Raw genomic sequence first — 23,973 nt, 5'->3', positions numbered from 1 at the left:
GGGGGAGGGGGGACAGATGTCAGCTAGGAAAAGAACCTTCTCACTGCTATGGAAAGATGAAGGCAAGAGCTGAATGCTCCACACTCTTCCTTCACCTTCCATTTCATTAGTTGCTTCTAACAAGGCAGGACCCGTTTGTCTTCCAAAGAGACTCTGCTGCCCTCAACAGGCAGAAACAGCGCACAAGTTTGTTCTTACTACATCAGGAGCTGCCTCATTGAACCTGCATCATACATGTAAAGCACAATCTGGCAAACTGTAGTTTGCTACTCCCACCCTTTAACAAACCTTAGTTGCCAGGATAAGAACATAAAAAGAGCCTGCCAGATTGGCCCAATAACCAATCTTTTAAAGCCATCCATTTTGGTGGCCATCATTGCCTCCTGTGGCAGTGAGTTCCAAAGGTGAACCATGCACGACATGAAGAAGTACCTTTCTTTTCTGTCCTGAATCTTCCAGCAAATCTTTTGCCACACTGTCCTTCTGGGATTCTATATATCAGAACATGTTATTATGCTTGTGGGCTATGTAGCTGCAATCTTACTTCATTTACCTGGTGTGAGTTATTCCCACTGAGCTGCTTCTGAGTAGACGTTATAAGTATTGCAAATCCATGGGCAAACACTGACCGCCTACTCTTCTGTCAAATACTATCAATTATTGCTTGCTTGCGTGGCTGATCCGGTCAAATGTTAACTGCTGCTGCATGTCAGCTGCCAAATTTGGTCAAATATTCACCACTAGGACTCAGATTTTGACCAAACTGCGGGAGACAGTGGAAGACAGGAGTGCCTGGCATGCTCTGGTCCATGGGGTCACGAAGAGTCGGACATGACTAAACGACTAAACAACAACAAGGACTCAGATAGAGTCAGACTCTTAATAACTGGCTGAAGCAGCTCCTATAATGAGCAAAGATTACAACATATGGGGCTTTTTAGTTTAGAAAAAAGGTGAGCAACTGGGGAACATGATAAAAGGAGTATAAAATTATCAGACCCCCCCCCCAAGTGTCCGTATTTTCCAAGGACATCCCTGATTTAGAGAAGCCGTCCCGGTTTCTGATTTGATCCCCGAATGTCCCACTTTTCCTTAGGATGTCCCTATTTTCATCAGAAAAATGTTAGAGGGTATGGTAGGATGTCCCTATTTTCATTGGAGAAATGTTGGAGTGTATGTAGTTATTTGACTCCAGAGCTGTCTGAAGGCAATCCTGTACAGGGAAGAGTTGTGGTTTTTTAAATGTTCAATGTTTTATTGTGTTTTTATATATGTTGGAAGCTGCCCAGAGTGGCTGGGGCAACCCAGTAAGGTGTGTGGGGTATAAATAGTAAAATTATTGTTATGGAATGGGACGTCCCTATTTTCATTGGAGAAATGTTGAAGGGTATGAATTATGCATGCATGGGCGTAGCCAAGGGGCGCGGACAGGAGCTGCCCACCCAGATCAAGTTAAACAATAGAAATACTTAAGTAACTGACCAGATACATCAGTTTTGCCCACCCCATGCATGTCATGAAGGAAGAGGATGGAGGACGTTTCTCTCTCTCTCATAACACTTGAATTTAGGGCCATCCACTGAAGCTGAATGTTGGAAGATGCAGAACAGACAAAAGGCAGACCTTAGTTAAACTATGGACTTGGCACCACAAGATGCAATAATGACCATTAAGTTGGATGGCTTTAAAAGGCGGTTAGAGAGAAATTGACGAAGGATAAGACTGCCAGTGGCTGCTGCTGCCCCTGCTTTTTACTGATTTTTAGACAGCCTGGGAACATAAATTGATGCTGAAGGCTTACTTCTGAATTGACCTGGGCAGGATTGTACGAGCCAGTTAACTGAACACTCTCCACGTGAAAGAAAGGTCAAGGCTGAAGCTTCACTTACTGCTACTGAGCATGCTCAGGATTGGTTGAGGGCAGGAACAGGGCAAGGGGTTGAACTTCATTGTTTATACTGAGCATGCGTAAAATCAGGTAAGGGCAAAGTGTGGCTTCATTTGCTGCTACTGAGCCTGTCTAAGAACAAAGGCCAGCAGGTTCTTCTAGTGAGCATGCTCAGGATGACGTAGTAAGCAAAGGCATGGTAAGGGTAAGGGAGGCAGCTCAGCTCCTGCTACTGCGCACACTCAGAATCAACTGCTGGCAGACCTGTGGCTTCAGCTCCTGCTACTGCGCATGGCTGAGCTGAGCTGAGCATGTTCAGTAGGCATTGGGAGGGCCTCTTCTCCTCTTCCACCTCAGTGAGAGTCGCCTTTTGCTGAGTAGCCCCTGAGGTAGGCCGGAGGGCGAGGGGAAGAATAAAGACCACACACACACACAAATGTCAAGGAGAAAGGGGAAGACGCTTTTTTGGCAGCGTGGGATCCTGCCCGTTTAACAGCTGCCTTACAGGCAGAAGTTCAACAGGTGAAGCTTGGATATAAACGATAAAAACAGACCTGTTGGGCTTCAGCCCGTCACAGAGCTGCTAAAACACTTGCTTGCTAGGCAGTTGTATCTTCTGATTTGTGTTTCCCCATCCCTCAAAATACTTGCAGTCTGCCATATTTGGGTCGGTGGGGTGGGGGTGGGTTTTCCAAGCTGGAAGGTGCAGTGATGCAGCTGTGCAAAGTCTCGCCTGTTGAATGCTTGGCTGCCATGTGACGGTTTAAAGGGTAGAAGCTTAGCCTCAGGCGGCACCAGTGAGGGTAACTTTAATTCTGAATGCTGCAGAATGTATTTTATCATCTCTTTTTTGTTGTTCTTTCAACTCAGCGTCTGGGAAGAGTAGGATCGCTGTTCCCCGGGAAACGTCTGTTTGCTTGTGGGGATGTTTGCTGGAGACCTTATGGCCTGGTTCGCATGACATGGTAAGCCAAACGGGGACTTTTGAGGACTATGCAAATGTGTGGGTACCCAGAGAGAAGCGCTTAGCTGCTTGGCTTCTCCTTGATATTCCCCCCCCCCCCCAATGCTGAGCTTGTTATCTGAACCAAGGCCCTTGAGTCCAAGTTTGACTGACGTGCCAAACGCTGGCTTAGCTTGGTGCAGCACAGGAGTAAAAAAAAGACGAGGGAAGGAGGGAGCAGAGTGCCCGGGAACACCTCTCTAGGAGGCAGCACATTAGCTTGGTCCCAGTAAGCTATAGCCTGTGTGAACCAGGCCGCTCCCAACTCTTGATTTTTCTAACTTCCGCATGTGTTTTAATGGCAGGAGGGCCCTTTGGCAATGCAGGTGCCGGCTGCCGGGGTCGCGGGCCTCCGAGAGCGGGTGCGAGAGGTCCTCAAGGCAGACCTCTTGGCTGCAGACCTGAAGTGCAGCTTCTTCGTCTCTGCCCTGCAGAGCTACAAGCGGGATTCTGTCCTTCGGCCCTTCCCAGGACTCTATACCACGGACGAGACGAAGGATTTCGAGGCTTTGGTGAGTAGATGGTGGGCTCTTCATCACTGGACGTTTTTAAACAGAGACTGAATGGCTATCTACCAGGAATGATGATGATGATTGCTGCAATTCCTGCATTGCCAGGGGTTGGACTACATGGCCCTTTATATGCCTACAATTCTATGATTCTATCAGTAATTGTTATTATTCACATAGCGGCGCATAGTTCTACTAGGGAACTCCTGAGAGGGTCTTGTCCCTGACTTTGCCTCTAAAATGCAGCTCAAGGCCAGAAACAAGCTGTTCTCCTCCCCAGCTTGCAGGGGTGTGAGCAGGAATTTCAAAAACAAGCTTCTTCCCTACCCGAGCTTGGAATTGACATAGGGGATGAAAGGTTGTTTTGCCTGGTTTTCTGCTTGTAAGGTACTTTGAGATTCCTGCATCTAGTTGGACTGGATGACCCAGGGGGTCCCTGCCAACCCTACAATTCTATGATTCTATTGAGCACCTGGTAAATTCCCACCCAAAGTAATCCCAGCATCCCTCATGGTTTAGGGCAGTGGTTCTCAAAGGGTGTAGCAAGCCACACTGGTGTGGCAGGAGAGGATGGCAAGTGTTTCGGGAAAATCAAATAAACATTTAAACATCTCATTGTAGTGTAGCGTAGCGTAGTATAGTATCGTATCAATTTTTAAAAAATTATTATTACAGTGGTACCTCTGGTTACAAACTTAATTCGTTCTGGAGGTCTGTTCTTAACCCGAAAGCGTGCTTTCACTAATGAGGCCTCCCGCTGCCGCATGATTTCCATTCTCATCCTGGGGCAAAGTTTGTAACCCGGAGTTAGCGGAGTTTGTAACCTGAAGCGTTTGTAACACGAGGTATTGGATATACAACCAGAAACGGTACCCCTTTCTGCAAATATCTTCCCATTCTAAGCAGACAAGGGTGCCCAGGAGTCATTAGAGGAGTGATGTTTCGTAATGAAAGATAGTTGAGCTCTGTTGTGTTCTAAAAGAATTCCACCCTTGCCATTTGTGGGGTTGTTCACAGTGCCACCATGCATATGGAAATAAATGCCACCAGTTATGAGGATCTGTTAGATGAAATGGTTCAACTTAGAGAACAGGAAGTCGTGTGGGTGTGGGTGTCTCCGTCCATGTGGAGTTTGTGTTCCAAGAGTGCGAATAAGAAGGCCTATAGGGTTTGTCCACAGGGATTTGCTTGCCAGCTAATGCCCTGAAGACATGTGTTGGAGACGTTGCCTTTCTTTCACCACTAGGGGGTCTCTCTAACTGTGTGAGATGCTCAAGGAAACCCAGCAACCCTTGTTTCTCTCTCTCTCTCTCTCTCTCTCTCTCTCTCTCTCTCTCTCTCTGTCAGCTTGCAGATACAAATGCCTTGGTGGGCTTGAAAGAGCTGCTTGAGTTGGCCCAAGACACAGGCACAAGAGGCTGGGAGTTGCTGGGCTGGGTTTTGTCTTCCAAGGCCCTGTGCATCCACAGCACAAGCAAAAAGGAGGTGAGAGGCGATGCTGGCGACAACCTAGTTATCGAACGTGTGCAAATGGATCCAAGTAATATTGGAGGTGTCAGGTGTGTCAGCAACCTGCATCTGGGCACAAGGCTGCAGGGGAGAGTAAGCATGTTAAAGCAGAATTGAGACAAATGGGATGACATATTTTGTTTTATGGTATTTTGTAAAAAATAATAATTTAAAATTATTTTTTGGTCAAAAGAGAGGACCTGTGAGGTGGTTAACAGATGGCAAAAATGCAATGCAGGAGCGAGTCAAACCTATCTCTATATAGATATATATATGTGCACATATATATGTGCACATATATATATGTACATATATATGTGTGCATATATATGCATACACGCACACATAATGTTTTTCTTAAATGTTTCAAACCTTTTCACATTAACCTTCAAATCAAGTAATTCCATTGCTTAGTAAGTCAACTCCTTGCCCCCTCACCTCAACAGTGTCTTTGCTCAAACCTTTTCCACTACAATATATCCTCATCGATTACAAAAAGTTACCGTATTTTTCGCCCTATAAGACGCACTTTTTCCCCTCCAAAAATGAAGGGGAAATGTGTGTGCGTCTTATGGGGCGAATGCAGGCTTTCGCTGAAGCCTGGAGAGCGAGAGGCGTCGGTGCGCACCGACGTCTCTCGCTCTCCAGGCTCCAGGAAGCTATCCGCAAGCCTTGCACGCCCGGAGGGAGTTCCCCCGGGCGCGCAAGGCTTGCGGGCGGCAGCCTGCAGCGCGGAGCACAGGGCGCCCTCCGGAGGACGCCCAGTGCTTCGCGCAGGTGTCCGCTAGCCTTGTGCACCCGGGGATCTCCCCCGGGAGCCGAAGGCTTGCGGGCGGCAGCGCGTAGCATGGGCACCCTTCGGAGGCCGCCCCGTGCTCCGCGCAGGTGTCCGCTAGCCTTGCGCACCCGGGGATCTCCCCCGGGAGCCGAAGGCTTGCGGGCGGGAGCATGGGGCACCCTTCGGAGGCCGCCCCGTGCTCCGCGCTGGTGTCGGCAATCCTTGCGCACCCGGGGGATCCCCCCCCGTGAGCGCAAGGCTTGCGGGCGGCAGCCGGGAGCACGGGGCGCCCTTCGGAGGACGCCCCGTGCTCCGCGCTGGTGTCGGCAAGCCTTGCGCACCCGGGGGATCCCCCCCCCGTGAGCGCAAGGCTTGCGGGCGGCAGCCGGGAGCACGGGGCGCCCTTCGGAGGACGCCTCGTGCTCCGCGCTGGTGTCGGCAAGCCTTGCGCACCCGGGGGATCCCCTCCCGGGAGCGCAAGGCTTGCGGGCGGCAGCCGGCAGCACGGATCACGGGGCGCCCTTTGGAGGCTGCCCCGTGCTCCGCGCTGGTGTTGGCCAGCCTTGCGCACCCGGGGGATCTCCCCCCGAGAGCGCAAGGCTTGCGGGCGGCAGCTGGCAGCGCGGAGCACGGGGCGGCCTCCGAAGGGCGCCCCGTGCTCCGCGCAGGTGTCCGCTAGCCTTGCGCACCCGGGGATCTCCCCCGGGAGCCGAAGGCTTGCGGGCGGCAGCGCGGAGCACGGGGCACCCTTCGGAGGCCGCCCCGTGCTCCGCGCTGGTGTCGGCAAGCCTTGCGCACCCGGGGGACCCCCCCCCCCCCGTGAGCGCAAGGCTTGCGGGCGGCAGCCGGCAGCACGGAGCATGGGGCGCCCTTCGGAGGACGCCCCGTGCTCCGCGCTGGTGTCGGCAAGCCTTGCGCACCCGGGGGATCTCCCCCCGGGAGCGCAAGGCTTGCGGGCGGCAGCCGGCAGCACGGATCACGGGGCGCCCTTTGGAGGCCGCCCCGTGCTCTGCGCTGGTGTTGGCTAGCCTTGCGCACCCGGGGGATCCCCCCCCTCCGTGAGCGCAAGGCTTGCGGGCGGCAGCACGGATCACGGGGCGCCCTTTGGAGGCCGCCCCGTGCTCTGCGCTGGTGTTGGCCAGCCTTGCGCACCCGGGGGATCTCCCCCCGAGAGCGCAAGGCTTGCGGGCGGCAGCTGGCAGCGCGGAGCACGGGGCGCCCTTCGGAGGCCGCCCCGTGCTCCGCGCTGGTGTCGGCAAGCCTTGCGCACCTGGGGGCGCGTGGGGCGCCCTGAAACAGAGGGCTCCCCTGCTGCGGACTGTAGCCTGCCGCCCGACGCGCGGGGCGCACTGAAGCAGAGCGCCCCTCGCGCCAGGCAGACATGGGCCAGCCCCACAAGCTCGGGGGACAGCGGGGAGGCGCAGCACCGCCATCCCACTGTTCCCCGACCTGGTTTTGGGGGGGGGGAAATAAAGGAAAAATTTTTTTCCTTTATTTCCCCCCCAAAAAAGTAGGTGCGTCCTATGGGACGGAGCGTCCTATGGGACGAAAAATACGGTAACTGTGCATCAGTGAGCCAAAAGCCCAGCAGAGGAGACTCTGAAATCTCGGAGGTTACTGAATGCCTTTTAAAAATGCACAGCCTCCCGCTGGCTTCAGCATGGGCCAGGGAAGAGCTGGGACAACCCACTGCTTTCAGTATTACTGGGGTGTCTTGTTAAGCGGAGTCCCAAGACTTGGGGGAAGAGCCTTAACTTAGTGGTGGCGTACCTGCTTTGCAGCTTCAATCCCTGCCTTCTCCAGGAAAGACCCGTTCCTGAAATCCTGGGCAGCTGCTGCTAGTCCGTGCAGACAGTACTGACCTAGATGGGCCAGGGGAAAACAGCTTCCTGTGTTTCTTAAAGATACTATTTTACTTCCCATGGGGATGATTTCTGCCTTTAAATCAGCTTTTGCCAGCCTGGGGTCTGCCGGGTGTTTCAGACCACAACTTGCATTAGCCCAGGGGCTGGTGGGAGTTGTAGTCCAAAACATCTAGAGGGCACTGGATTCTCAGAGCAACCCAGTAACTTCAATATATTTTATTGGCGTTGAAGTATAAGAAGATCCAGGAACTGACAGGAGTGCCCTGCGTCCCCGTCCCTGCACCAGACTTCCTGTTTGAAATCACTTATTCCAGTCAAATGAACGCCAAATTTGAAGAGACCAAGGCGGGACGAGACCTCATCTATGCATTCCATGGGAGCCGGCTGGAGAACTTCCACTCCATCGTGCACAATGGGTTACAGTGCCATTTAAACCGGGTAAGGTTTGAGTCTGGGTTGTATTTCAGAACTGAATATATTTCACATCTGGCAACCAGTGCTGGTTTCAGATAGTACATGGGTAGGCGAGGACTTCCGAGCCCATTTGAAAACCTCAGCATTCACTTCCGGGTTGTCGGCATTCGGGTTCTGTATTGTTCGGCTTCTGAAGCATTCGATAACTGAGGTTCCACTGTAATGTATTTAGTGTTAGCTCTGGAAGTGTATACTTGATTCTGGCCATACTAAGCCTCCTGATGTATATTTTGCTCTAGGCTGCTTAGCTTGGTCAGAAAGGCACTGCCGGTCAGTTCAGACTGAACTAGGTCTAATTCAGCTTCCTAAAATGCTTCTAGGAATGAGACAGATTTTCTGTGATTGGATATGTTTGAAATGGCTGCCTGCAAGCCTGCAGCCCAGTTCATGTGCAACCCCATCCTGCTTTTTCTAGACCTCCTTATTTGGGGAAGGCACCTACCTCACCAGTGACCTGAGCCTCGCTCTCCTCTATAGCCCCCATGGCCTCGGCTGGCAGCAGAGCCTGATGGGACCGATCCTCAGCTGTGTTGCCGTGTGTGAGATCATCGATCACCCAGATGTAAAATGCCAGGTGAAAAAGAAAGGTGAGTCTAGAAAAGACTTGACTCGACGCAGCTGCTTAGGCCCACAGCTCCCATCAGCCCCCAGCCAGCAGAGCCGTGCTCTCATCAACTCCATCCTTGGTGCATCTGTACTGGCAGGTGCTGATGGGAGTTGTAGGCTACAACATCTGGTACTAAATGGGTAGCTTAATTGGTTAAGAGTGTGGGGCTGATAATGCCAAGACTGCAGGTTTGATCCCCATATGGGACAGACAGCTGCATATTCCTGCATTGCAGGGGGTTGGACTAGACCAGCCTTTCTCAACCTGTGGGTCCCCAGATGTTGTTGAACTACAAGTCCCATCACCCCTAGATAGCAAGGCCAAAGCTCAGGGATGATGGGAGTTGTAGTCCAACAACATCTGGGAACCCACAGGTTGAGAACTGCTGAGCTAGACGATCCTCAGGGTCCCTTCCAACTCTACAGTCTGGAGGGCACCCAGTTGGGGAAGGCAGGGCTGAAGCAGCCTCACGTGTGATCAGATCATTGGTCCATCTAGCTTGGCTGGGCAACATTTTGTCTCTTGAGAGCCTTGCAGGAACACCTGCTGGAGGTGGGAGGAGCCAGAGTCAAAAGCCAGCAGTGGGAGGGGCCAGAGTCAAAAGGAAGCAGGCCACCGCCCCCTTTTTCTCTTGCTTTTTCTGGCATTCCCTTCTCTCCTTCCCTGTCCAGTAGGCAAGAGGATCAGATAAGCTCTGAACTGCTGGCTTTTGAAATTGCACTGAGGGCCATGTGATGTTAGAGTGAGGTCCACCCTGATTTAGCCCTTTATAGTCTCCTGTGAGGCAGTGACTCACCAAGAGAGAGAAAATGGTCACTCCAAAATCTGTTGCTTGAGGCCTTTGCATGCAAATGGTCTAGGTTCAGTTCCTGACAGCATCTCCAGATAGGGCTGTGAGAGATGCCCTGCTTCAAACCCCTGGAGAGCTGCTGCCAGTCATAGACAGTAGTGAGCTAGATGGGCCAGTGGTTCAACTCGGTATCAGGGATCTTCCTGTGTTCCTTTGAGATGCCTGCACTTTACTCAGAAAACAGACACAGCAATTCATGGGGCACATGGCAAGACCTGTGCTGGTGTCAGGAACTGATCCCTTTACCCCGAGACCTCCAGTGCGGTTGTATCTTTCACCTCCTTGTCTAAGAGGCCCTCTTCTGCTCATTTTGACCAGATTCTAAAGAAATAGACAAGAAAAGAGCCAGGGTGAGGAACAGCGAAGGGGGCGACGTTCCCCAGAAATACTTTGTCGTCACGAACAATCAGCTGATACGGGTGAAGTACTTGCTCGTCTATTCGCAGAAGCAGCACCGGAGGTAAGTGCCCTTCTGCCACCCTCCCCGCCCCCAAATACCCTGAAAGCAAGTGCTTTGTAAGTTCATCTGAAAGCGTGTGCTTCAAAAATGCAGGAAACATGACGGACAGGACTGTAAGGGATGAATGTGCAAAACAACTTGTTTTGCAGTGTTGGCACCGCTCAGAAGACTTTTGCACAAACGCAAAAAAAAAAAAAACATCGTTCGCTGCTGTGGTTGCAGAAGTTCAATTTATCTTTTTGTTAACTTTTGCAAAAATGCATATGCAGAATCCTGAACACACAAATTGTACACATAGTAGTATTTTGGCATATATATTTTTGCCAGTGGTCTTCAGCACGGGCAACCAAAAGGGGACAAGTATTCAAATGACAATAAAACAGCTTTCAAAATCAGCCATATGAAAATACATTAAAAATGCACACATTGAAAACACGCAGTATGTGCCCAATGGGCCAGTGTGTCTGGCTGTTAACCAGAAGGTTGGCGGTTCAAGCCCATCCAGGGACAGCTGTGAGCAGAATTCCTGCATTGCAGGGGGTTGGACTGGATGATCCTCAGGGTTGCTTCCAACTTTACAATTCTATGTTTAAAAAGAGCCATTGCGGCCATATCTAAACCAGCAGCAAAGCTTTGGCCTGGGCATATAATCACATTGCGGGGGGTAGGGGCTTTGAAAAGTTGTGCTCCCTTGTGGCTTGATGTAGTCATCGCTGTCTCTCTTTTCTCTCTAGGCCTGCTAGCCAGTCGTGGGTCTCTAAGCATCGCTTCGCTATCATGATGAGCCTGTATCTGCTGCTGCTGGTTGCCATTGGGGCTAGCAACTCCCCAGCTTTCCTCTACTATTGGAACAGGATTTTTGACTTTAAAAAATGAACTTGTGGGGATGGGACAGGGCTGCCGACCCTCACCATATGCCTTAATATGGAGCAATCTAAAGCCTTCATGAAACTTTCCACTCTGAAGCTGGGGGGGGGGGCTCTGGGGGCTTGGGTAGGATGTTTCAGCTGCCTTAACTTTCCCGGCACAGCTATTTCATATCTCTCTGGTTTTGCCTTGCTTCTCTGAACACGAGTCAGGTAGGTGGACCCTCCTTAGCTTAAAGATGGAGCAGGACGATGCAGGTGACAGGAAGTGCAGAAATCCTGCAGAACAGGACTGGCAAGACTTAAGGGTGGGGGTCGGGTCCCATGTCTGCAATCACTAGCAAGAGCTTCAATGCCCTGTGCAAGTAAGGGTGATGTTCTTCATCTCAAATCTCCCCCTTGCACTCTTTTCTGATTTGGGCATTGGAAATAAATTTCCTGAATTCTCTCTCTCCTCCCCCCCCCCCATAATACCATATGAATGACGGAAGAGCTGGGTCAGAGTCAGACCAGATGCCCTTTTGCCCAGCAGCCCTTCTTACAGTGGCCACCTGTATGCCGCAATGAAAAGTTTAGAAGCAGGACCATGTGCACTTTCCTGCCTGACTTGTGATTGCCAGAAATTGATGCTCAGAGGCAATCCCTAGCTAGACGGCCTCATAGTCTGACACACCTAAGGCACCTTCCTGTGTCCTGATTTGGCCCAAGACAACATAAGAGCCCTGTCAGAGGAGGCCCAACTAGCCCAGCTGCCTGTTCTTGCAGTGTTCAACCAGATACCCCTGAGAAGCATGCAAGTAGGAATGAGCGCAACTGTGGGTGTGAGAAAGAAGACAAGAGACCCTGTGTCCCTTGAAACATGATTTCCACTCCAGCATTCGCCTGCCAAATGCCCAAGTCAGAAACACGTTCCCAGTCTGAGAGCAAAGGCATGCCGTCTGCATCCTGTTGCTTCTCCTCAGCTGCTGGGCTGCCCCTTCCTTTGTGCTTCTCCCTGTTCCTCTTTCTCTTGCTTCTCCCTGTGACCAGCCTGCCGCCGCCCTCCTTTCAGCTGGTTGGGGCTTATCTTGCGGGAGCACCTTCCTCAAAGGGGGAGAACCATCTCTCTCCAGACAGTCCCCTTTTCCCCAAAGCAAGGCAACAGTGTGGAGCAGCGTCTGCCCTCAAGCAGAGAGGCACAGGTGGCTCTCGGAGCAACAATCTGATCACTTGGCTCAGGGGGGTGGGACCCTGGGGCCCTCCAGATGTTATGGGGCTCAGCTCCTATCATCCCTGACCATTCGCCCTGCTGGGGAGCTGCTGAGAGTCTTGAGAGCCCATGCAGGAACTCAGGGTTTCCACTTGTGATCTGACTGTAGGAAAAACCACACGCCGGCTGAGCACTGGAAGAGATATTGCAAATGGCAAGATCATCTCCGCTGCAGCTCAGGATGGTAACACCCGTAAGAGGCAGAGGGTGGCTCAAGTTGCGAAGGTGGAAAAATAAGTAAATGGACTTCTTTCGGTTTGGACTTTGCAAAACAGACCTTCTGGGTGAATTTTGCATTTGCCTTCCTGGTTTTATTCTGCGTAGCAGCCGCTTTACAAATCACACACCGAGGGCAGTTGGTTCGAGTCCCCTCTTCTCCACAGGCCTTTGGGCAAATCACTTGTCAACACCAGCCCTCCATTGATAAAATGGGAATTGTGGCGGCCTACCTCGCAAGCTTGTTGTAAAGGCAATTGCAATAAAGACTCTCATGCACTTTGAACATTAGAACTGCAACATATGCGTGGTAAGTCATGACGCTCCTATTTTGAGGGTGGGGAGAGGGCTGCCCTGAGACACTAAGCTCCAAGGAACTGTTCATCTAACTCCCAGGGAGTGGGCTGGGATATGCTAGTGGTGGGTGAGGGCAGAGGGAAGAGTGGGTAGGCCAACACATTTGCCTCTTAACCCTGGTACAGTTGGGTACATTCCAGCCATGCCAAAGGCAGAGATTTCTGGATGCACCCATTTGCCCATCCTTCATCCTTCATCCAGGCAGCAATAATAATAATAATAATAATAATAATAATAATAATAATAATAATAATAATAATACAGATTTTATTATATGGTCACAGACCCAATAACAGTTAATAGTAATAATAAAACTGCTACTAGAACAAAAATCATGCTACCCCAATAAAGCATAATATAATTTCTGAAAAGGTATCCAATTGGCCTAATACTGTACAGCTTTAAAAATTGACATTGCACAATGTGTTGAGTCTCAAGTGGCTGCATTTTGTTCAGGATGATTGTGGGACAGAATTCGACCCTCCCCACTCCCAAATGTTTAACAACAGCTTGACATCTTAACTTCCATTTATGCTGAGATCTCGGTACAAATGGGCCCACTCAGTGTTGGCCGGGGCCTGCTTCATACATGCCTGTCCATCGCTTGATGCCTGTGGCATAAACTGGTGACTTTTGTGTGCAGGAACTGTTTGACTCATTATCTCAGTGGCAGAGCATCTTTGCATCCAGACAGCCCCGGGTTCCAGTCTCAGTCATCTCCAGGCACAGTTGGCGGCAATCCCTGCCTGAAATATTGGAGAGCAGCTGCTGGTAAATGTGGACGATACTGTGCTGGATTCACCAAGTGTGTGACTTGGGATCAGGCACCCTCCTATATCCCTAGATCACCTTAAACCTAGTGCAGCTTAAGAGAGTTGGTCCAGACATTTAGTCCTCAAGTGCACAGTTAAGACAGGTGTAGCAATTCAGGTGTTCTGCCTGCATAAGTGAGCTTGCCCTGAGTTTCATCCCTCCCAGAGGGTTTTCCCCTCTAGAACACAGTGTGCATAGTCCCTCCGTTGGAAACACTTGACGGCACCTGACCCTGGTCATGAGAGTCTTTATGGTTCATCTCTGAAACAGATGCAAGTTTTTTCTCCTGGTGGGCCACCGTCACTTTCAGGTTCCTGATGCACAGTTTCATGTCCTCTCGAAAGGACGGGGTGTAAAGGCCGTAGACGATGGGATCCGTACAAGTGTGCAGCAGGCCGAAGAGGAAGAGGAAGTGGTTGATGTACTCCGGCATTCTGCGGATCATGTCAGGCTGGAACCAGTACCACAAGCCCAGGAGGTAATAAGGGGTCCAGCAAACAATGAAAGAAGCCACAATCACAACCGTCATTCGGAGTGTCTTCATTCTGGCCTTGGAGATGTGGTCGTCCTTCCCTCTTGCGAGACCTGTGGGAGAGGCTCAAAGGAGTCAGTTGTGGGGCGAAAGGTTGCCCTCTTCTGAATGAAATGTAGGCCTCACTCTGGGCTGGAGTGATCCAAGAGCAGGTGGGGCAGATAAAAACAAGACAGGGCCCCTCCGGACAGGTGATGATGGCGTTGTTGCTTTGCAGTTGTATTCTGTATAGCAGAGGTTTTCAACCTTTTTGAGCCCATGGCTCCCTTGACCAACTACATTCTTTCTGCGGCTCCCCTGTGGGGAAACACACTCTGAGCCTCAGAAGCCCAGTTATGTCACCCCTTGCTAGGCTTGCCACACATAAGGAAAATTCCAGACATGTCGGGGGGAATTTTGCTGAATAGGCAAAATGTCAGGGAAAACCCAGATGTATTGCAATGCGATGTAAAAAACAACTTTGTCGGTGTCAGGAATTTTACTTTTTGAAGTACAGCAACCCTACTCTTTGCCTGCAGAACCAGCAGTCCCTCACCCCTTTCTGAACACCCTCCCTTGTGGAGTGTTCCCTCAGCCTCCTCTCCCTCCTCTCTCCTTGGGAGTCCTCCCGGCAGCTGCCACCACTGCCCCTGGTCTCTGAGCCGCAACCCCAAAGAGAGGTGTCTCCTCATGCCACCCCACAGGGGCCTAGGAAGAGGATGCCCCTAGCTTTAGCAGCCTGATAGAGACTTAACCGAAGGTGAACCCCCTGGTCCAGCCCCACAGGCACCATTCACCTGGAGAGCTTGTAGCTAGGGCTGTTGTAACAAACAGCTACGCAAGCCTTTGGGAGACAGAATCAGAGGAGGGAGGGAGGGAAAGAAGGACAGAGGCCAGTGTTGCCTGGGGCACCCCTGACCATCATTCAAGGCACCCCAGGGTGCCACAGCCCACTGGTTGAAAACCAGCACCCCAGACCCTGAAATTGCAGGGGCCAAACCTGAGCTTCAGGGGCAGCCCCTGGTGATTCTTTCTCTGTGCTCCCTTCCGCCACTGAGCCCTGGAAATGGAGGTTAATTGGGAGAGGGGCGGAGAGAGGAGGAGGGCAGATCCCTCCAGGTAGTCGTGCAATACTTTGCAGGCTGCTCCTGCTGGCCTGAAGCTTACACGATGCACACATAGTTTTAAGAATAAAACTAAAGGCACTCTCAGTCACCTGGATATTCAAGCCCTCAGCTGGAGGGGACCAGGCAAACCTGGAGAGTTCAGGTTAGCCCCAGAGGTCTGGCAACCCTATTCCTGTAACATGTCATCAAGGTAATACTAGTGCATTAATGGTGGATTTATACTGGACAATCCACACACCAATCTACTTTATTAGTCATCGTGTGACGCTTCCCCAAAATTACCATATTATTGCCATCCTGTGCTATAGCTCACCAAAAGTGGGACAAAAAAAATTCATTGAACCAGAACATTTGTGGCATGAAAAGTTTCAGGTTTTCTGCAGGAAGTTATGAGACATGCACTGATTGGAAACAAAGCTGAAACTTTTTCAGGTGCAGACATAACTGCCCCAACACCAACATGAGCACAAATCATCATGAATGTGCAATAAAAAAGACTATCTGGAGGGGCCCATAGAGTTTTTCCCATTGGAGAAATGGGTCTTCAAGTGTCTACCTTGTTAGGGTTTACTGTTGTTATAAATGTATTGCTGTGTTTGTGTTTTTAATTGCTTTTCAATACAGTGGTACCTCTAGTTAGGGACACAGGTGGTGCTGTGGTCTAAACCACTGAGCCTAGGGCTTGCTGATCGGAAGGTCAGTGGTTCGAATCCCCGCGACGGGGTTGAGCTGTCGTTGCTCAGTCCCAGCTCCTGCCAGCCTAGCAGTTCGAAAGCACATCAAAGTGCAAGTAGATAAATAGGTACCACTCTGGCAGGAAGGTAAATGGCGTTTCCATGTGCTGCTCTGGTTTCACCATGCTGGCCACATGACCCGGAAAAACTGTCTGAGGACAAACATGGGCTCCTTCGGCCAGTAAAGCAAGATGAGTGCCACAACCCCAGAGTCATTCGTCACTGGACTTAACTGCCAGGGGACCTTTACCTTTACCTCTAGTTATGTGCAAATCACCTTGAGACAATTGTTCAGAAGGCGATTAATAAATCACAGATGATAATAGTAATAGTAATAATAGGGGGCAGGGGCAGGAGAAGTAATAGTAATAGTAGTAGTAGTAATACAGGCACAATCCTCAGCCATTTCGTAGCTATAAGGTCAGTGCCAAACCCTGAGAACAAGGCAGAAAAATGGAAGGCTGTTTTTCAGGGGAAGAGAAACCTTTTGAGAAACTGGAAAAACACAAGCTGAAGGGCATCTCATTGTTCCTGCCCAATGCAGTTGAGGGGAGGCCAACTCACCTTTGTTAATTTTCAGCTGCTTGCTGATCTCAAATAAGATGCGGACATAGCAGACGACCATCACGGTCAGCGGGGTGACATAGAGGGTGGTGAAAGTGAACATGTTGTAGGTGGTCTCCTGCCAGTGTTCTCTGAAACTCCCATGCGTCACGCACTGGGTGAAATTGACACCCGGGATGGTGTACAGGTGGAAAAGGAAAAGCTGAAATGGAAAAGTAAAACAGTCTAATAATATACACACTTATTAATTTACATACATATATTGGTTTGTTATTATATTAATTATCAATGCATTATTATTTATGTACAAATATGCAGCACTCTGAGATTTGAAATACTGTGCAGTACATTAAGGCTTTTAGATAATGTATAATGACAAACACACATACAAATATATTCAGGCAGCTAAAATAACCCACTGTAAAACAATTTCCCTGCTTCTCCCTCCCCGCCCCGAAATAAATGCAGGATGGGAAAAGGTCAGAAGGATGAAATTAGTAATAATGACATTCTAAATGCCAGCATTCTCCGTTTCAGCCTTCATGCTCAAACACTGCATGATTCAGAAATCATGTATATAAGGAAGCTGTTCCCCATGAGGCTGCTTTTATGGAGTGTTCACACATTATGTTCTACAAGTGCACAATCTCTGTGTGTACCTCTCTACACAAATCCTTGAGCTGTGCACTCAGTGTGCAATCTGTGCACCTGCGTACACACTAACCATGATGAAAAATCAAAAATTCAATAAGTATATGCTCTGTCTCACAAACACTTGTACACATGTACAGAGACCTTGTACTTGTGTTCTGTGCAGTGCGCAAACAAGCCTGATATATTTCGGGTGTCGCGCTTATATTTGTGCTCTGAACGTTGTCCTTCAGTATCCTGGCTGATGAAGATAGTGACATTACCCTAGCAAAATACTCTGTAAGATCCCTGCAAGAACGACACAGGAAGCGAATTAAACAGGCAACTGTGGTGATGCACCGGAATGTATACAATCTCTTACTTGAATTCTGGCATTGTGGGGAGGGAGGGAGGGAGGGAGGGAGGGAGGTGCTTGTTATTGTTTGGTTTTGTATTTCTCACTGTATTCCATTACTGTTTTGTGGCTTGGTACAATATGTGCGAGACGCGGGTGGCACTGTGGTCTAAACCGCAGAGCCTAGGGCTTGCCAATCAGAAGGTTGACGGTTTGAATCCCTGCGATGGGGTGAGCTCCCGTTGCTCTGTCCCAGCTCCTGCCAGCCTAGCAATTCGAAAGCATGCCAGTGCAAGTAGATAAATAGGTACCACTCTGGCGGGAAGGTAAATGGCATTTCCATGAGCTGCTCTGGTTCGCCAGAAGCGACTAAGTCATGCTGGCCACATGACCCGGAAGCTGTACGGCGGCTCCCTTGGCCAGTAAAGTGAGATGAGCGCCACAACCCCAGAGTCATCCATGACTGGACCTAATGGTCAGGGGTCCCTTTACCTTTACCTTACAATATGTGCACCTCCCTGAACAAGCCTTCTGTCCTAATGGATTCCTACCTGGGGAGCAGCCAGCAGGACACTGAGGATCCACGCGACAGAGAGCATGATCCGGTTGCGGCGGCTGGAGTTAGCAAACGAAAAGGGGTGCAGGATGGCAGAGTGCCGGTCCAAGCTGATCACCACCAGCACCAGGGCGGCTGAGTACATGGCAAAGAGCTTGAGGAAGTTCAGGAACCTGCACAGGGCATCGCCAGCATACCACTGGACCGTGATATTCCACACAGCGTCCAGGGGCATGACGGTCATTGTGACCAGCAAGTCGGCCACGGTCAGGCTCAGGATGAGCAGCTGGACGTGGGACTTCCGTCTCTTCCTCGTGACGCTGTACAAGACGGCAAGGTTGCTGCATGCTGCAATGACGAAGAAGCAGCCCGTGATGACAACTCGAGCTTTGGCAGCGAGTGTGAAGGTTGGCTCCACCCAGCCCTTTGGGCAAACCACAGATGCAGAGATGTTCTCATCCACAACGTGGCATCTTTGTGGGTGATTCATCAGGTGTTCTCTGTCTGTCATTACCTGGAGAAAATATTAATCATCTATTATTATTATTATTATTATTATTATTATTATTATTATTATTACTATTATTATTAAATTTATTGGATCTATCTGGGGACGCGGGTGGTGCTGTGGGTTAAACCACAGAGCCTAGGACTTGCCAATCAGAAGGTTGGTGGTTCGAATCCCCATGACGGGCTGAGCTCCGGTTGCTTGGTCCCTGCTCCTGCCAACCTAGCAGTTCGAAAGCGCGTCAAAGTGCAAGTAGATAAATAGGTACCACTCCAGCAGGAAGGCAAACGGTGTTTCCATGCGCTGCTCTGGTTCGCCAGAAGCAGCTTAGTCATGCTGGCCACATGACCTGGAAGCTGCATGCTGGCTGCCTCAGCCAGTAAAGCAAAATGAGCGCCGCAACCCCAGAGTTGGCCACGACTGGACCTAATGGTCAGGGGTCCCTTTACCTTTATCTATCTATCTATCTATCTATCTATCTATCTATCTGTCATCTATCTATCTATATGTTATACACAAATAACATAACATGGCATCCCACCACCCCTGTAACAGGTATTAGGTTGTATATTAACATGAATGAATCTCATCGGTCCATATGGGTTATCCAAATGTCCAGGATATAATGTTCCAGGGACAGTTCAAAATTCCTAGAATCATAGTTCTGTAGAGTTGGAAAGGACCCCCAGGGTCATGTAACTCAAACCCCTGCAATGTGAGAATCACAGCTAAAGAATCCCTGACAGGTGGCCATCCAACCTCTGCGTAAAACTGCCAAGAGACCACCCACTTCCCAAGTAGTCCATTCCACTCTTGAACAGCTTTTGTAGTTGGAGTCAGTCAGAACCCCACCTCCCCAGGCCAGGTGGGGAAAGGCCAGCAAGGCAGGGAACAGGTTTTCCAGGGCTCACAGCCAATACTGTGAGAATGGGATGCTGGACTACACAGGTCACTGACTTCGTCCAGCAGGTTCTTATTCTAGCAGAGAGAAACATAGTAGTGTGTGTGTGTGTGTGTGTGTGTGTGTGTGAGAGAGAGAGAGAGAGAGAGAGAGAGAGAGAGAGAGAGAAAGAGTTTGCTGAATTATTATGGAATGGGGCTGATAGACAATTCCCAACCAATGACATGGTTTATTTGGATGATAGGTTTGGCAGGGAAGGCTGAATCTGGAAGTTAGGGAGGCAAATGGACGACCCACCAACATATGTATATCTAAAACCAGCAAGGTAATGAAGATGAGGGCATCTTTTGAATGCGCACCACCCTGCCAATTCCATCTTCCCTTCTGCTCAACATGATGGCATCCGTAATTATTCACAAGCTCCATCGTTGATCACAGATGGGAATAACAGGTTATGTGTGGGTGTTGGCTGACGTACACACACACTCGCACAAACGCACACACACACCCTTTGCGAATCCGGGGAAAAATAGGTTCTTAATTAAGATGTTTCTTAATTAAGATGTTCTGATCTGGCAAGGGAGAGCTACTTGTCTAGCCAGAAGTATAGTCTTCAGCCCCCTAGTGAATTTGCTGAATGCACCTGACAGTGGCGTAGCGTGGGTTGTCAGCACCCGGGGCAAGGCAAGTAATTTGTGCCCCCTAACCCGTGGATTTGCGCCCCCTAACCCTAACCCCCAGATGTTGCGCCCAGTGCGGCCGGCCCCCCCGCACCCCCCACGCTACGCCACTGGCATCTGAGGCATTTCAGATGCTCAGTCCATCATGGGGCTAGGAGCCAGGCACAACAAAGTGCAAGGAGAGGGGGATTGGGGCCTGTATCTTTCATAGCAGTCAGGTATGGAGTACAGTGCTACCTCGGGTTACATATGCTTCAGGTTACATTCGCTTCAGGTTACAGACTCCGCTAACCCAGAAATATTACCTCAGGTTAAGAACTCTGCTTCAGGATCAGAACAGAAATCGTGCGGCGGTGGCACGGCAGCAGGCTCCATTAGCTAAAGTGGTGCTTCAGGTTAAGAACAGTTTCAGGTTAAGAATGGACCTCTGGAATGAATTAAGTACTTAACCCGAGGTACCTCTGTACTGCCATAAGTTCAACAGTGGGGTGGGGGGCCTTTTTTGGCTTCACAGGCCAAATCCTTATGAGGATCTGCCTTGCGGAGCCAAATTTGACAGGTGGTTGGCTCCCAATCACACGACAGCATACCGGACCACACCACCTCCCTTGCCACCCACTCCACCCACCCTGCTTCGCACCCTCCTTAACTGTCCCTGAACTTTGGTAATTTGTTTATTTAATTTTTATCACATTTAAATCCCACTTTTCTTCCAAGGAGCTCAAAGCCCCTTCTTCTCTTCGTCCTCATTTTATCCTCACAACAACCCTGTGCGGTAGGTTAGGCTGAGGGACTATGACTGGCTCAAGGTCACCCAGTATTATATGTCTCCTGCTGGCCTGAACAGAGGAAAAAGATTATGTGTGTGTGTTTGTGTGTGTAGAAACCAGCCTACTGACTCTGGCATGAGACCCACCCACTTCGGCTGAAATAAGTCTGCCACCCCCCGCTTTAATTTAAAATGTCCTATGGCCCCATTCAGGCCCCGATTCCTGCCTCCCCTTCCTTTCCCTGGTTCCGCCCTCACGGTAGACACATGACAGCCTCTAATGTGATTCTACACAGGTCTACTCAGGTGCAAGTCCCATGAAGTTCAATGGGACTGATTCCCCAGCTGAGCAGGCATAGGACTTAGGAACCAAGCAGGCAATCTTTGAAGCAGAGCCAGTTTTGAGAACTCAGCACTTACTGCGTCTCAATCAATAAAATGACGTACTGAGCTCAGTTCTAAAATTCCAATAAGTTAACGTAAAAATCCCAGTAAATGCCAATTTAAATCTGAGTGCATACTCATGGCTCCATCAATCAGAACTTCCAATGACAGTCCATCACTTTCTGAGGGAGTTTGCTTCACTGTCCAACAGCCCTTATTGCCAGGAAGTTCTTCCTAATGGTCAACTAAGGCTACGTAGACACCAAGCATTTAAAGCACACACACACAAAACACACACACACAGCTACAGTGTCCTTAACAAATGACAGTTCCCTGGATTCTTGGAGGAGGGGAACATGCTTTAAATGTGGTTAAATGTATGGCTCCTCACCAACAACACTCCCCCCCCTTCGAATTAGAAAAAATAAGAATCTACAGCATCACATGTCACACTAAATCACCTATATAATAAATGGATGATATAAATAATCAGAGTGGACAGTTTGATATCACCCAAGCCTAATAAAAATATGAGCCATCATACTTATTTAGAGAATGGGAGCTGCAATAGCTGTACTAGGGGAGAAAGGGGTAAGAAATGAGAAAAGGAGTCGATGATAAAGTAAAATAAAACGACTGTTTTCTGTTGATAGTTTTAAATACATTGAGAGTAGGAATTCTACCGTTTCTATACAGTACACAAATATTAGCAAAACAAAGGACACTTAGCTATCTACTTCGCCTATATAAATAGGAGGCTAACATGCTCTTACTATCATGGAAGTGAAATTGGAAATAAGTGACTTTTAAAGAAATCAACCTTTTTTTTTTTTTAAAAAAAAAGAAAAGTAGAAAAAGGACCAAGCTGATCAGCAGCCCGACCTTTTCTCTGCGTAAGAAGACAATTTGGCTGAGTTCTATGGGGTTTTACCCCCAAGTTAACAGCCCCAACATATGCAAACTCTTTCTCCCATAATTGGCCAGCCTCTAAAACAAAATCAGCAAGGCATTTCAAAGGCAATCAGGAACGCAGTCCCGGTCCGAGTCTCGCTATTGTACCTGCACATGTCCTTGAAAGGAGAGAGAAGAAAAGGCTGCCCGGTTTCGTTTCCTTCCCCAGCTGGTGCCAAGTCTTACCAACCGGCTCTCCGCAGTGCCCTCAGCACCGCATTTCTGCTCCTGGGTGGCATCTGAGATGGGAAAGGTGAGCTGGGAAGCTGGCAGTTCTGCCCTAGGACTTTCTCTGCAGGCAAGGGAGATGCCATCCCAAGAGTCTCTGCCAGCCTGCTTCGGCTCCTGCCACTGGCTTTGGAGTCAGCCGCCTCCAGGCCCCCCCTTAAGCCTCCCCCCAGCTTTGCGGGAAGCGCAAAGAGGCTTTGTCAAAGCACAGAGGCTGCGAAAGCGTGCAGAGGACGCGATGCCACAACAGAGAGGGTTTGCAGAGAGCGCTTCAGGCAGGCAGGCAGGCAGGCAGAGATGTTCTCTGCGGTAACTGGCAACACTTTAGGTGTGTATGCTTAGTGCTGCCGTTCAGGTTGGCAGATGTGGAGAGAAATCAAAGCTAGGGACATGCACAGGGACTACTGCCCTCCTCCACTCGCTGCCCCCGCTGCGCCTTGAGTTGAGGATGGAGAAGATACAGGCTTCACTTTGAATTTTAATGCAAAGCTGGCGAATTCGCACTTCCTAATTCACACAGCTAGCTATCCTTTGAAATCTGCACCGACCCGAATGTTGCGATGCAGGTATCTGACTGATCGATATGTAGAAAAATGTGGGTCTTAGGGGGAAGTGTGCAGGAAAAAGGTGTCTGCCTGTCAAGATAATGTTCGGAAATGCATTAGCCTAGGGGGAATTGCTTGTGGAATTGCAAATGGAAATATGTATACCTTTGGAGAAATTTGCACTGAAATGCTGGTGAATTTTCATGAGGACATTAAAGAAAAATTCACAAACTTCTCTGTTTTTTTTTTACTGTTAGAAGACACACCCCCCCCCACCCACACAATTCCCCTCACAGAGCTACAATTCCCAGAATGGTTTAACAATCAGTCCCTCTTCTGGGAATTCACCACCCTGAGCAAACTACAATTCCCAGGTTTCTTTACGGGAAGCCATGGCTGCTTAAAGTGGTATGATACTGCTTTCTGTGTCTAGTGCAGATGGAGCCAACGTTTGGGGAAAATAAGCTTTTAATTTTTAATGGAAAGGTTTCCACCCAGCCTGCCTTCAGGTTACCTGCCTGCTCTGTGCCATTTCACATCTGAGCCCTCTCCTTATTCAGTTCCTCGACTTGCTAGTGCTCCTAGTGACCCCTTGAGACCACCTTTTCCACACGCTGCCTCCTTGTCAGGTGTTTGGCTGCTGTTTCAGGCAGGGATTTTCCAGGCCTATCTGGAGATGCTGTTTTATTGCACCTGGGGCGCATATCCTCTACCACAGAGCAACGGTCCTTCCACACAGGACGTGGCTGGCAAGATGTTGAGCAGTCTTCACTTGGGTCCATTCGCTGAAATGCTTTGCTATTTAGGTGCTCCATGGGAATGCCAAGGCAGCTTCTACTGGCAGCATGGGGCTGAGTTTTGGTCTTGTCTCAAGTGGAGATCAGGAAGAAGGATCTGATTGATTTGACTGTCATGTTCTTAACTTTCATCTGTTTCGCTTTCAGTTGCCTGTCTGGCCGCCATCTTGTCCTTTGCCTCAGGTAGCAAAATGTTTTAAGCTGGCCATGGGAACTGAAGAAGAATTGTTCTGATATTTCACCTTGTGGTAAGAGTTCCCTGTGAGAAGGATAATGCCATCTGTTTGGT

General features: G+C 49.7%; 2 protein-coding genes and 2 long non-coding RNA genes across 6 annotated transcripts in view; 2 read left to right on the top strand and 2 right to left on the bottom strand.

The window, feature by feature from the left end:
- LOC310831985 overlaps positions 1–23,973 on the top strand; it is a 372,207-nt gene that overhangs the window by 245,434 nt on the left and 102,800 nt on the right. The window lies entirely within an intron of this gene.
- Positions 461–1,866, bottom strand: LOC310831461. The gene is made up of 3 exons (XR_014557877.1): positions 1,802–1,866; positions 878–902; positions 461–763 (listed from the first exon to the last, which is right to left on the bottom strand). It is a non-coding gene; the product is annotated as an uncharacterized lncRNA (long non-coding RNA).
- On the top strand, positions 2,128–12,568 carry PARP16 (poly(ADP-ribose) polymerase family member 16). Of its 3 annotated transcripts, none has more exons than XM_083713250.1 (8): positions 2,128–2,277; positions 2,759–2,853; positions 3,197–3,403; positions 4,748–4,885; positions 7,784–7,990; positions 8,442–8,613; positions 9,802–9,943; positions 10,678–12,568. In XM_083713250.1, exons 2-8 carry the CDS (start codon positions 2,851–2,853, stop codon positions 10,817–10,819), a joined length of 1,011 nt encoding a protein of 336 aa, XP_083569376.1. In that variant the 5' UTR covers positions 2,128–2,277; positions 2,759–2,850; the 3' UTR covers positions 10,820–12,568. The 3 variants fall into 3 exon arrangements, with proteins under 3 accessions (XP_083569376.1, XP_083569378.1, XP_083569377.1); XM_083713251.1 differs by having other exon boundaries at positions 2,234–2,410; XM_083713252.1 differs by lacking the exon at positions 2,759–2,853 and having other exon boundaries at positions 2,178–2,277.
- Positions 11,116–23,070, bottom strand: LOC310831922 (gonadotropin-releasing hormone II receptor-like). The gene is made up of 4 exons (XM_083713238.1): positions 22,223–23,070; positions 17,917–18,435; positions 16,381–16,582; positions 11,116–14,029 (listed from the first exon to the last, which is right to left on the bottom strand). The coding sequence occupies exons 2-4, from the start codon at positions 18,430–18,432 to the stop codon at positions 13,623–13,625; spliced, it is 1,125 nt and encodes a 374-aa protein (XP_083569364.1). The 5' UTR covers positions 18,433–18,435; positions 22,223–23,070; the 3' UTR covers positions 11,116–13,622.

This window comes from Podarcis gaigeae, assembly GCF_964106915.1.
Source record: "Podarcis gaigeae genome assembly, chromosome: 14".
In the NCBI taxonomy this organism is placed as follows: Eukaryota; Metazoa; Chordata; class Lepidosauria; order Squamata; family Lacertidae; genus Podarcis; species Podarcis gaigeae.
Note: the sequence above shows the minus strand (reverse complement) of the source record. Positions and strands in the feature narration are given on the sequence as shown.